General features: G+C 41.8%; 1 protein-coding gene across 3 annotated transcripts in view; it reads left to right on the top strand.

Moving 5' to 3' along the window:
• The window catches only part of COL28A1 (collagen type XXVIII alpha 1 chain), a 126,004-nt gene that overhangs the window by 48,725 nt on the left and 63,655 nt on the right, over nt 1-13,624 (top strand). For 2 of the 3 annotated variants that reach the window (XM_067562144.1, XM_067562146.1), the window contains exons 18-23: nt 255-323; nt 2,321-2,392; nt 4,647-4,715; nt 5,191-5,262; nt 5,892-5,960; nt 10,287-10,355. In XM_067562144.1, the coding sequence (XP_067418245.1) occupies nt 255-323; nt 2,321-2,392; nt 4,647-4,715; nt 5,191-5,262; nt 5,892-5,960; nt 10,287-10,355 (420 nt within the window). The remainder of the gene's footprint in view (nt 1-254; nt 324-2,320; nt 2,393-4,646; nt 4,716-5,190; nt 5,263-5,891; nt 5,961-10,286; nt 10,356-13,624) is intronic. The other variant, XM_067562145.1, reaches the window with a different exon arrangement.

Below are 13,624 nucleotides of genomic sequence, written 5' to 3' on the forward strand. Positions count from 1 at the left end.
AAATAAAGCTAGAGAGTCAAAATGATTCATTCACTTTTTTCTGTTGAAAATTTCATCGAAATAGACATGTTCCTACAAAACAGTTCAGCTGACACAATTGTATTTTCTGAGGGAAGACTGTTTTGTCATACATTTTCAACCAGCTGTACCTGAGAGAACCTCTGCTCTAAATCTTCAATAATCTGTGATGTTACACAAATAAATAAAGTTAAGATCTGTACTCACTCTAAACACAAATAATTTTTAATTGCTAGGGAAAAGAAGGTGAATTGGGACAAAAGGGGGATCCAGGACCACCAGGAGTTGGAGTACCCGGACCAAAAGTGAGCCTTTTTTTTTTTTTTTTTTTTTTAAATTCTTGCCCAGTTTTCTGCAAAACACATCTGATAATTGGTAGTAAGAAATTGATCATGTCCATGGACTTCAGTGACAAAGTCTCCATAGAGAATTGAGTTTCAACTATTTAAAATTCATAGTTTCAACCATCATTCACCCTTCTAAATAAGTCATGTTTAAGTGAAGGCATGATGCTAGCAAATGGGAAAGCAATGATCATGCTAATGAAGACTGAATAATATATTAGAGTGATGAGCTGGGAGGAGCAAACAGAAATCTCATAGAAGGGGCTACCTCCACAGCTTTTAGATCACTCTTGTTACACACCTATCCCTAGGCTGACTTGCCATGCCTTCACTCTCTACTCCTTTATGACCGTGAAGGGGCCATTTGACTCTGACTACAAAGCCAGGTTGCCCTGACTGGAAAGGCTGCTATATTGACTCAGGCCATTGGGCTGTATGACCACGTTTGGTAGTCAGGGTCGCTAACAGGAGACTTAATGGGGTGGCTTCCCAGCTTTTCCCTGCCTTCCCAGCATATGTGACCTGACATCTGTACCAGCCCCACGACAGGGAGATAGCATTACTAAATCAGGAGTTTTTTTGGTTACAAACAGGATTGCCCCTGACATACCAGGAGACTTGGTCAGTCCGTTCAGGGCCAAGGTGCAGTGTGGGCAGGAACTCCTCTTCCCCTCACTGCTAAGGGATCAAACTGAGCCAGGATGATTCCAGGCAGCTTCTCTCCCATGGTGAAGGCTGGGTATTGTGGTTCCCAAAACAGCTGGGATTGTAGTCTGGGATTCCAGCAAGGCTCCCTAATTAATGGGCCATGTATGTAAGGTGCTCCCTTCCCTCAAAACAGAAAAGAGGAGGAAGGCAGAAGAGCTCATGCTCACTCCCTGATGAAAGGAGAAAGTAGCTTCAAAACAATTTTTTTGCTCATGTTGATCCTGGGATTTGAAGTCAGAGAATCACTGTAAAGCAGACTACCCCTGGGGTGGGGCCTGGACACTTCAGAAAACACTGAGGAAAGAAAAGTGTTGGTAGGGGCAAATTGGTTTGTTTTGTAAAGACTTGTGGGTGCAACCCTTTATTTTTAGTCTGCTACACTGTGGTAAGGAAGGCTTGTTCACCTTTTGAAAGGAATCCAAAAGCAAGATTGCTTTGGCCTGTTATAGACCTTTAGCATGTAAACTGAACCAGGGACTCCATGACCATTTCTGTCAAGCTCTGAACAGCTCCCTGTCTGACACTTCTGCAACTTTTTTAAATGAGCTCATTTACAACTTTGCATACAACTCTATCTGTCCGCTTTAAAAAAACTATGTGGATTTAGTGCAAGTAAATAATTATCCTCAGTCTGCAAATGGGGCAAAGCTAGAAATGCACAGAAACTTGCAGAGCCAATGTCACACCTTGAATCCTCGTAACTCTGTCCTATGCTCATTCCTAAAGACTAGTTTACCTCCCTGTCAGTGGTAATGACTAGCCACAGCTCCCACTCACTTCAGTTGCAGCTGCAGCACAATGGAGCAGAATTTAGGTTGTATGACTAAGTTCAGAGCTGCCATTTCCTAACTTTCAAATGCTTTACTTTGCAAGCAAAGTGACATTCTTTTTGTGTTATTTTTCTGTGTAATTACTATCAGTAACCACAGGAACATGCCTGTATGCCATATGCTAGCAATGCCATGTGAACACTAGTTTGTTAAACCTAGAGATGCTTTAATTTGATAGAGATGTGGGTTTTTTAAAAAAGAAATTTAAAATATGTATTCCAAATAGAATGCATTAGTTGGGTTTCTTGATTGGGACAAGCAGCAAATCCTATTGAGTAGAATATTTATTAGGAAGACAGTCTATTTTGGGACAGAAATATTGCCCATTAACCAGTATTGTACCAAAATGTAACTCCCTCAGTGTACAAAGTGCATGAATTTACTAAGCTGTGGGAAAATAAGTATTTATCAACTTCTAAGGGAGCTCCAGGAACACCAGGCTTGCCAGGAGAACAAGGAAAGAAAGGAGACACTGGAAACAATGGGAAAAAAGTAAGTCAGTATTTTTGTTTGCTGTATGTGAAAACTTTAGGCTTGATAGGATGCTCAAATTCAGATCTCATTGCAAATTGAATCCCTCTGCTCCCAGGGGAGCAGCTGCACAGTGGAGAGGTGTTCTTTCTGGGGGAAGATAGGTACCAGTACTTGCCCTTCTCTAGGGGTTCTGGTGAGATTAGACAGTTTTAAATCTGGATAGGTTTCCAGAGAGCCGCACTGGTAAAGGGGTACTGGGAATTGCATTGAATCTGCAACTGTTCTAGCTGACCTCACTAGGGTTGCCATCTGTCCAGGTTTTCCCATGATCACCCCTTTTTTGAGGTAGTTGTCTCATAGCTCTGTGAATGTGCTCAGTACCCACTTCTAGCTGTCCAGTCTTATGGGTTCAGAATCATCTCGATTTCCCTTTTTCTGTACCTCAGAGGTGGCAACCCTAGACCTGGCACTGTCCATTTTATGGATTGTGTTGGCCAGCTCTGGATTTCTGCCCTCTCACCCCCACCGACTACACACACTCTAGCAGAGTGTGGTGGCAGACATCACTGAGCCCCTCTTCCACTCAGATTTTCTGCCACTGGCAGATTATTGTGGCCTACAGTATCCAGCTTGCTTTGCAAGATCTAATTCACCCTGTCAATCTGGGTCAGTAAATATCCACAAAAGCAAGAGTACACATCCACTTCACACTTCATACAACTTCTATTTAGTGCTGTTATATGGGACACAATTTATTCCAAACTAAAGGCTGAGGTATGGAATCTTTCTTGGTGGATGGAAAGCAGGGGTGGGATCTTGCCACTTAAATTATTTCACATTCATACAAAACTTAACATTGAAGTCAGTGAAAATCCACTCACCCCCTTCCCCCAAATGAAAGGCACTGAATTATTTAAAATTATAGAAAACCAAAGTTGTTAGGGGGCTTATTTTAGTGATGGCATTTGTGTCTTCAGAAAAAACTGCATCCACAGTTACATTCTCATCCTAGTTCCTACAATTCTTTGCAAGCACAAATATTAGCAGTTGGGCATCTATCTATCACATTCATTATAGGTGCAAGTAGGTAAATAGCATTTGCACTTGCAGTGTGTTGTAGACACTAAGAAGTAGTCACAATTATTTGCAGATACAAAACTGGCTCATAAAAATGGAGTCCAGATTGAGGCCCAATTTAAAGTCATGTCTTATAATTGGACTTTAAATCAATACTTCTAATCAGAAGTGGATTTTTCAAGAGTGGCAGACTATACACACCAACTTAATCCATTTAACCCTTCTTTTCTGTTTGTGAATTACTTGCAGTCATGTTTATTTACTAAGCTGTTCTTACTCAAAACAATTGGATGAAGGATTTTCCTGAATGCCTTTGTCTATAGATTATTTATTACATATTTGCCACACATATTGTTTCAAGTATTTGCTAAATGGTCACTCACTTATATGGCATTGTTTCTGCTTCCAAATTACATAACTCACTATCTATCCCACAAAGCGTTTCTGAGACAGCTGTGTAAGCACTTCTGGTATTTCACTTATGATTATATGTGCACAGAGTATCTTTATACAATGAATCTTGCAAGCAAAAACTCACTTTTACGAAAATTTATGGAAATAAATAAAAATGGTTGCTAATATTTGTTTCTGTTTTCTAACCAGCTGGGTTATCTTGTTTGTTTGAAATTTCCTTTTCAGTAAAATTCTGACCAGAACTGGTCACATGTAGCATAGAAAAGAATTTGCAGTTTTTATTAGAATGTTAACAAGTTCTCTTTTGCGATATTTGTCCAATTGTGAATGAGAACGGACGAATCTCAAAAGCGTATCTGGCCCTATCAACATATCCAGCAACTTATTCTGTGTGGGCAGGCATCTATGCTTGCATAAAGCCCCACTGATTTCAGTGACATTCTGCATGGGAACAAGGGGCTGCCTGCAGAGAGACTCTTGCAGCTTTGGGACCTACAAGTCTGGATACTAACTCAAAATTATCTATACTCTTTGGTCTTTTAACCAAGCTGAAAAATCTCAAGGCCAGGTTTTCTTCTGAAACTTTCAAGGCTGACTGTTTCAGCTACACTGGATATAACTGAGAGAAAACCCTTTTTTGGTAAATTGGGAGCTTTACCTTGTCAAAACCAGGAAAGGTGTATTGATCCAAAGCAGTTCTCAGAACTTTAATAATTAGGGTTTTGACTCTGTAGCATATACATCCGTATGAGAATTAATGAATTGATATAATTTTCATTAGGGGGAACAAGGAGTGCCTGGCTTAAGAGGTCCAGAGGGACCTCCTGGGAAAGGAGATGTTGGCCAAAAGGTATGAATTAATAATATCTAGCTTTAAGAAACATAACGAGGTTAAATGTTCTTGTTTAAACACAGTTCAATGACTGGTATAATTTTAAGTTGTTATGGTCTTCCTTAAGTGATAGCTTCACCAGTTTAAATATTTGATCTCAATAGAACTTAAGAGAGAGTGCTCAGCATGAGTGTGTGGCAGAATGAAATACAAATATTATAAATAAAGTTCAGAATTATTATTGAAGTTGGGGGGAAGTAAATGTGCTCAGCACCTTAGGGTAGAGAGTGGTGGAAATCTGGCTACTTTTTAGCTACCTAAATACAGCTTTAGGAACCTAGAAGGATATATTCAAAAGGCACAAATGGGAGGAAGGTATCTAAATACCTTTGAATCTTCCCCCTAACTTTAGGCACCCAGAATTTTTTTTTTAAACTATCAAGTGTAAAATCTTTGTAGTGATTTATAAGGTATAACATTATATTTTGGTCAGGGTGATCAAGGAGAAAAAGGATCCCAAGGATTTGTTGGTGCTAAAGGGTTACAAGGGTATCCAGGACCAAAAGTAGGTTTGTTCTTTCCTATACTCCTTTTTTTTTTTTGTACACTATACAAACACCTCTGGAATTTTCATAGTGTGAATTTATTGAAGATTCTGATGCCTTGAAATTTTTGTGTTAATCTGGCAAAACAGAAAAATATATTTTCATCCTGTGCACTGAATGAGGCATGGGTTCTGTGGAAAAATAGTATATGATTATGTAATTAAACACTATCATAAAGGGGCCAAATTAATGTTGCAAAGGCACCGTTAATTCAAGCATTTCCCAAGTTTAGGATGCTTAACTTTGCAATCCAAAAATTCTTTTAATGTAGTTTTTAGGTATAATTTATATGTGCTCTGTACACTGAAGCCATCCAAATCACACATTTATATAGTTCAATTTTTTTTTTCCAAATAAGTTATTCAACCAGTGCTCATTTCAGATTTGAAGTTCAGTCCATGTTCCTCAAGAGATTTGTTAGGGTTTGCAAATTTGAGGAAAAATGGATTGATTTGTGTTTTCTCACCAAATATTACCCATTTGATCTGAAATATTTTGACAATTTTATACTAAGTATTGAACAATAAATAAATTAGTACATACACAAGAAGTATTTACTTTATACTTAAATTAAATGGTTTTATTATAGGGTGAGCATGGAAGTAAAGGCTCAGTCGGTAGCCCTGGACCATCCATTCGTGGACTCCCTGGGCCAAAGGTAAATCACCTGAGATTTGTCTGCTGGAGCCAGGATATTGAACATTTTGCATTAACACTTATGCCTCTCTATTCAATGTTAATGGAGCTAAAGTCGTAATGGCAGAAATAAAGGCCAATCTAGCCCAACTAGTTTAATACAGATGTACACCTGTCTTCTGTTGTCCTGAGGTTTATTTCAAAGAGGAGAACAACTGCTTTGTAATTTCATTGAAGGTAAATTTTCTCAGAGTGATCCAGAATGGCCCTGTAAAAGTTGAGACTTTATCTGTATGCTGAAAAAGCTAAAAGGTTTATTTTTAGCCTTTTGTAATACAGTGCCACCCGCCATATCAGGAGGGGAGGAGGGTGTTGATTAGACCTGCAGGCAAAACAACAACCTTTGGGGTTCTGAGAGGAGGGATGGAAGGCAGAGTTGGGTTTGGTTGCTTTGGGACCTTATATCCTTTCCCCCCCAGAACTCACACTGAGATGTGCCTGTGCAGAGAGATAGGCAAGAGATTCTCCACCTCTCCTTGCTACCTTTGGGTAGGCTGCGGGACAAGGGAAAGAGGAGAGTTGCTTGTCTTAACTCTTCCCTTCCTGTACATGAAACCCTCAAGGCATGCAGCAGCCATTTTGTTTGCCATTTGCCCTATAATGGAGGTATAGTTTGAACTGTGAACTGTGTTTCCAAAATGCTGTGGGGTAACCAATTGCCAGTTTGAGACCAGGAAGGAATTTTTCCTTTGGGGCAAGATCACCAAAATGTCAGGTGGTATGACGTTTTTTGCCTTCCCTGCAGCATCCTGAAGGCTAGTTGTAGGTTACTAAGGAGTAAGGGCAGAAATTAAAAGTTAAGTACAAGTAATTTCATTGCAAGTCGTAGGCAGTGGCCAGATCAGGTGAGAAGCTCAAAGAGCCCAGCTCCCAGAGGTAAACATGAGACACCCAGGAAATGGACCCTATTACCCTGGAAAAAGAAAAGGAGTTCTCTCAGACTCTCTTCTTCAGACACATGAAGGGTCCTTCAGCAAACTGAGAACAGGACAATGTTTGCAGACCATTCTGCAGAGGGAGTCTAGCTTCAAGCTGCTTTTCTTGAAGCTCAACCAGATGCCTGAACATGTCTGATTGGTCCTTCATAATCCACAGCATCTCATCATGCATGGCTCGCTCAAGCTACTGGGATGTTCTCCTGCTCTCCATGTCCAGTTTTTCGGATAATGAAATCCTCCAGGCTCTTAGCTCTGTGTCAGCTGTCCCAAAGGCATTCATGATCTCACTGAACATGTCATCATGTGTTCTCTTTTTCTGCCTTCTAATCTACAAAAGCCTCTCTTCCGGTGTGGAGGATGTGCTGAAGGCCAAGCTTTCTGCTGTAAGGCATGCAAAGCACAAGGCAACCATTGTCAGTGCATACTCTGGGTCTAGTACAAAATTTCCATTTAAAAATCCACTGTTCCAGCCATGGGGAGTATGGCCCAGTGGCATGGGCGATGGGACTTGTGCTGCAACTTGTGGGCAACCCGCATCAGGAGTACAGGGGGGCAGGTAGACAATGCCCCACTCCCTTTAGCAACATGGATTGTGCTTGGAGACTGGGGACCAGCTTTTTAAGCCTCCCAAAGTGCAATCTTTGTCCGAGATGGCTCTAGGTAGAGTGTGTGGGGGCTGGGGGGAGGGGGGGGGGCGTTGCGGCCACAAGAGATCAGGAAACACCCCCCCCTTCCCTTAATGCTGCTGGTAGTAGTCGCCTGGGCTTGCAGATTCTGTGGTCAGCGCCGATCCCTGCCACCCAAACCTCCAGCATGTTAAGGAAACTGCAGTTGAGAAACCAAGAAATCACCATGGGATGGAGGATTGCATGCTGTATTGTTTGTGGTACGAGCACTTGTACTGAAAATTTCCACCGTTTCCCCTAGGTGACTCTATGTGATATCAGACTCCTGAGGGTAACAGGTGGCAAGGGAACAGATGCTGCAAGCATCTGGATACAGACCTGGTCTCTACACTGCTATGCTGTGTATCACAAAGATGCCAGCGGAGTTAACACTGGAGTGGCATGGAATATTGTCCTACTGTGGTGAAATAAATAAGGCAGCCCTCCCCAGAAACCTTCTGCAAAGGATTGCAGAATACCTCCGTGAAAGTTTCCAGATCTCCATGGAAGATTCCCAGACCATCCATGTGCACATAAACAGTCTTTTCCAGGGGGCACCCTCTGCGTAACTGAAGCAGCCACTGGGAAGCAGATACCGATTGTACCCTCATTTTTTCTTCATATTACACATAAGATATAACAGCATGTAACCCTTACAGTTTTATTGGAATTGTATACTCACCAGAGGTGCCTTCTATGGCATCATGTTTGGCCATCATGCTGTCCTGTGACCAGCTGGACTGGCTCTCCGGGCGAATGGATCCCCCGCTTGCCTGTCTCCCATTCTCCTCCTTCTCTTCTTCCGCATTCCGAATGTCCTTTTGAGGGGTTTCCTGAGGTGGCATGGGACTAAGACTCTTGGGAGGTATCCATGTGACTTTTGGGGGTAATGGTGGGGTCGCCACCAAGAATTGCATGCAGCTCATTGTAGAAGCAGCATGTCTGTGGTGCTACGCCTCTCACAGAAATGGAGTAATTAAGTAGACGTAACAGGCGAATTAGGTTGGCGGAAGGGACTTGGTAGTGTAGACACATATATTATTAGGTCGATGGAAGGCGACATCTGTCAACCGAAATTTGTAGTGTAGACCAGGCCTCAGACAAAGTTCCCATTAATCTCTGTTGCAAAGTAGTATGGTCCTGCTGCAAAGCGCACTGAAGTCATTCTATCGATTTTACTTGGATCAGGCCCCCCATTTAGTGATATGATCTAACAAAAAAAATTGCTTTTGGTAATTGTAAACCTGTTATTCTTTCAGGAAAATCTTTCTAGGAAATGGACAAACCTTTTTCTCATTGTCCCTGTATCACTTAGAAAAATTACTTTCTAGGTCACCCACTATTTCTCCCTGATACTTTGGGATGAATGGAAGTCCAGTTGCTCTGAACTCTTTGGCAAGCACAGTGATTAGTAATTCTGTCTCGGGAGCTTCCCATCATTCTTCAGTAGTGAAGTAGTTTCTAATAGAGTGAGTTTGCATGCCATTCAGATCTGGGAGCATCTCAGACTTTAAGAGGTCATCCCAGTTTATATCTAAATATTTGTCCATGTTGCTGTATACCAAACACGTAGACAGGTTTGGTGGCGTTCATTGGAGAGTTATTTTAAACCTCACCCATCTTTTTGGAACCAAAAAGGTATGAATACAGTTCTTACTTTCTCTTGGCAAAGAGACAGTCTCCTTACTGTTGCTGGGTTGGAGATAGTAACTTCAGCTGTAGCTTAGAAATGAGCAATTAGATAGCTGTCTTGCGCTCTGTGGAATATGCTGTGTCCCTGAAGTTTTGAAGTTGGTTGCAGCAGCTTAGTGATTGTTTCATGTGAAAAACAATAATCTTTTATGAACGTTACCTGAGCACCTTCTGGTGCATTCCATTGGTGTTGAAAAATTGCAAACTTTCTGTTGAAAATTAAGATCTTCTTTGTAAGATTCCAAAAGAAGGGGGAGGGGTAGAAATATAGCTGTTGGCCTAGAGTAAGCCACAGTGGTACAAGGAGGTATGGCTATCTTAATTATGTGATAGAACCTCAAAGCTAAGCTTGGTAGTGCCCAGCAAACCAACTGTCTAGCAAGTCACCAGTAAGTACAGCTGAAAAGTCCACCAACTGTAGCAAGCAATATTCAGCCAAGGCTCCAGTTTCTTTCTGGGGCTCCACAGAAGCCCCATGCTGGAAGTCTGCAACAGATGTGAGCTGAATCATTGCCGTTTCTGGCTTTTTCTGCCCCACTGTCCTCCATGGCCAGCACTGGGCAATACAGACCCTCCTTTAGGGCATCTAGTAGGAGAGACGTTTTGCCCACACAACACAACAGCTTTTTGGCAGAGGCCCTGGCCCTGGTTTACACTGACAGAAGCAGGCATAAACCCTTGTGAATGTGGCCTATTGTTTGATTAGCACTGTTTTTAACCCTTGCTCTTCAATGAAAACAAGTATTTGAAATTGGTCCTCAAAGGGAGAATTAGCACTTTTGGCATGTTAAATTTGTTTTTAAAAAATAACATGTCAAGGGAGATCAGAACTGAAGTAGAAAGAGAGTTGTTCCTAAAATATTGGTGGGTTACTGTCTAGAGACCTTCAGTCACTGTCATTTTGTTATTAAAAATAAGTGGATGCCTGAAGCTGGGTTTTTTTCTGCAAAACCTAGAGTGAAGACGATAAATAATCAATTTTTTTTTGTGTAGGGGGAGTCAGGAGCAATTGGGTTACCTGGAAGTGATGGAAATCCTGGAGATTCAATAATGGGACCAATGGTATGTAGCATGTTTCTCTCTTTCATGTTTGGCTGAGAAAAAATGCGAGAAATATTAAAGAAAAAAGTATGTTTGAATGGTTTTGAAAAACCCAAGCTGGCTGATACTTTAACTTCATCATTCCAAAATAAATCCAGCTATTTAATAAGCTTCTGACCAGTTCACATAAGAAATGCAAATCAGATGAAATGACTGTCTTACACCTGGCTCTGCATAACCTCTAGAAGAGATTCCTCTTCTGTACAAAGATATCCCTTCAAATTTCTCTACTTTTCATCCTCTCAGATGGTCTTTGTTCCATTCCTGTGGGTTACACCACCCTCCACTAAGACCTGTCTGCACTTAGAGCTTGTGCCAAATGTCAAACAAACAGTTGCAGTCATGACTGTTGTAGTATTGCAACTTGAAGCATTCAAAAAAGTCATGAGTTTTTAAAAAAAATTATAACTTTTGTGCTTTTTATTTGCTTACCGGTTTTGGAGCCTGTGTCACACCAGGGGTACAATTCAGATAAGTGTGGGACTGTGTTACCCCTGCCCTGCGTTCTTGGGTGCCTTACAATGCCTTGCTGTAGTAGCTTCCAGCTGGGCTGTTCACAAACAGACTTCCGGCATGCAAGCCACACCCTGAGTGTCTGTATGTAACTGCAGCCTTCCAGCTACACCTGGGCTCTCACCAGCCTTGGTTATCCTGCATAGTGACCCCAACACAACCCCAGTTCCAGATCTTCCCCCAGAAATGTCCTGTACTGGAAATCCACACCCTGAGTGACTCAGTCATACCGACTGAACTCTCGGTGTAGGCAGGACTATGTCAATGTGAGGGCTTCTCTCATCGACATAGCTACCGCCTCTTGGGGAGCTGGAGCACCTACCTCAATGGGAGAAGCGCACCCATCGGTATCTGTAGTGTCTTCACTAAGCCGTTCAGCTGCAGCACTGTAAATGTAGACAAGCCCAAAGAGGCTACATGAAAGGATATTACGCTCTGGGTTTTTTCACCTGTTTGAACTTCCTTTGTTTTCTCATCCTGCTTGATGATTCTGTTTACTGCTTATATGCAAATTAAGGCAATATTGACCTGAATTTTCAAATGATACCTTACCGGGCATACTTTGTACAAAGATTACAACAATATTGTGTGGTAGGGTGTGACTACAGGGGTATATTCCATCAGAGCCTTTAGGAGGCATTTGGTTCAAGTTTTCAAGCTTTTATCTGTAATCATGAGGGCTAGTGCAAAGGGGTCCATTCACCACAGGTACGCCTCCTTATGGCTAGGTCTGGGAATTAGCTCTCTTCCCATTTAGTGCCCCCTTTTATCAGTTGCTTGCACTGTGATCCCCCTCTCTCTCCATGACTCTGGATGCTCCTTCTTCCTGACTCAGTCCTCTGGCCAGGTCACTATAAAGTCCCCCAACCCCCCTTCTGGTAGGTAATAAAGTCCTACCAGACAAACTGTCCAGATGCTGCCTCAAACAGTCTGATGTTCCATCTCTAGGTCCTCTGACACTTTCCCAGTGGCTAGGAGGGGAACCCAGGACCACCCACTGCTTCAGGTTACAGCCCAGGGATCCTATGATTAGCAGCATAGGTCTGCTCTGCGTCAGACACTGTTGCTGTTTCCCATGGCTCCTTCCTACCCTATCTCTCCATCTCCTTTTCTATCTCTGTGCTTATCACTGGAGATTCCTCTGCTCCCAGTGGCTACTTCACCCTTCTCAGCCTCTTTCAGACTCCCCAGTCCAGGGCAGGTCCGTAGAGCTTACTCTACCCCTGAATCTCCTCCTTGTCCCTGGCAAACTCCTTTTCCCTCTAGGAAATGACTGTAGACCTCCGCCCTGCACCCTTTTTTAAAAATGTGTGGTGTAGCAGACTCGCTTCCTGATTCTATGACCACCATGCGATCCCACCTTTCCTGGGATTCTTAAGAATTGCAGAAGAGCTTTTTTTAGTGGGCCCCATTTTCCTTGTATTCTTGATAGATGCTGCAAGAAAAACTTTGTTACTTTCAGGCCTCTTAGTTTTCTATACAAACACTTGCCTTCACTGGTACAATCTTTACAATTCCAAAGGATATGATCTATCATTTCCTGAATGTTACATGTTATGAATAATTCATCTTTGTGTATGTTAATTTGAAATAAATTACTATTAATCCACAATTCACTGTTAGAATTCTAAATAAAGCCGCTTTGCTCTTCCTTTCAGGACCTTGGATTTCATCAACATTTTCAACTATTGGGTATAAGTCTTAGAATATTTTCCCCTTTGTTTCATTTCCCCACAGTTTGTGCCATTCCCTACTTAGCTCATTTTTATTAGGTGTTTAAATTCCAGTTTGCTTAAGGGGATTCGTAGGTCAACTGGTTTGTGTTTATTAGCACTTTGCCTGTTCGTCTGCCATTTCATTGCCTACTGTTCCTGTATGTGCCAGGATTCAAGCTATTAGTACAGTTGTGCCAGTTTGGTTGCTAGCAGTAATATTTCATCAAGAATATCATTTCTGCTGTCAGACTTACCACTGCAAATTGTCTGCAGCCCTAATAAGGAGTCAGACAGGATGGCCATGACAACTGGCCACACATCCAAAGCCCAATTTAGTGCTGACAGAATTCCTGTTAGCTCAGCTGTGACAACGGATACAAAGTTAGTCTTACTGCTTGCTTGAATCTGAGCAAGGGCATGAAGAAAGCTGTTCCCACTCTTCTTGTTCCTTCCTCTTTGGAGCCATCTGTATCTATCTGGCACTTATCACAATATATTGATTTACTATTTCTTGTCTATTTACCAGACTTCTTTTATTTATTTCATTATAAAATTCCATATCTACCTCAGGGTGATGGTTTACCAGGGATAGAATATTTTCCAATAGCTATAGATTTTGGTCTCTTTAAATCCTTTCTTTTCATTAAGATCCTTTATCCACTTCTGTACTCTGCTTACATGGGAAATTTTGATTTTTTTTATCCTACCCAACCTCCATGTAACTCCCAGCAATCATTATATATTAGCTTATTGTTATCATCTTTGCTATTACCTAGTACTTTGGCCCAAGAAGCAAAGTCTAAACGTTCCATTCTTAGAATGATAGGCATCTCACTGGCTGCTAGCTGGAGTACACACAGACATAGTAGTGAAGGCATCATGTGCGATATGCAATTCCTGTGCTTGGATATAGTCCAGTTTTCTCAGATTTGTGTTTGCTGCTGATCCAAAGGCCTGGCATCCATCAATAATTGGTCTATTGCTCTGCATTGCATTACCACC

This window comes from Emydura macquarii, unplaced genomic scaffold (genome assembly GCF_026122565.2).
Source record: "Emydura macquarii macquarii isolate MOO-44397 ecotype Brisbane River unplaced genomic scaffold, CSIRO-AGI_Emac_v2 contig_2422, whole genome shotgun sequence".
NCBI classification, from domain to species: Eukaryota; Metazoa; Chordata; order Testudines; family Chelidae; genus Emydura; species Emydura macquarii.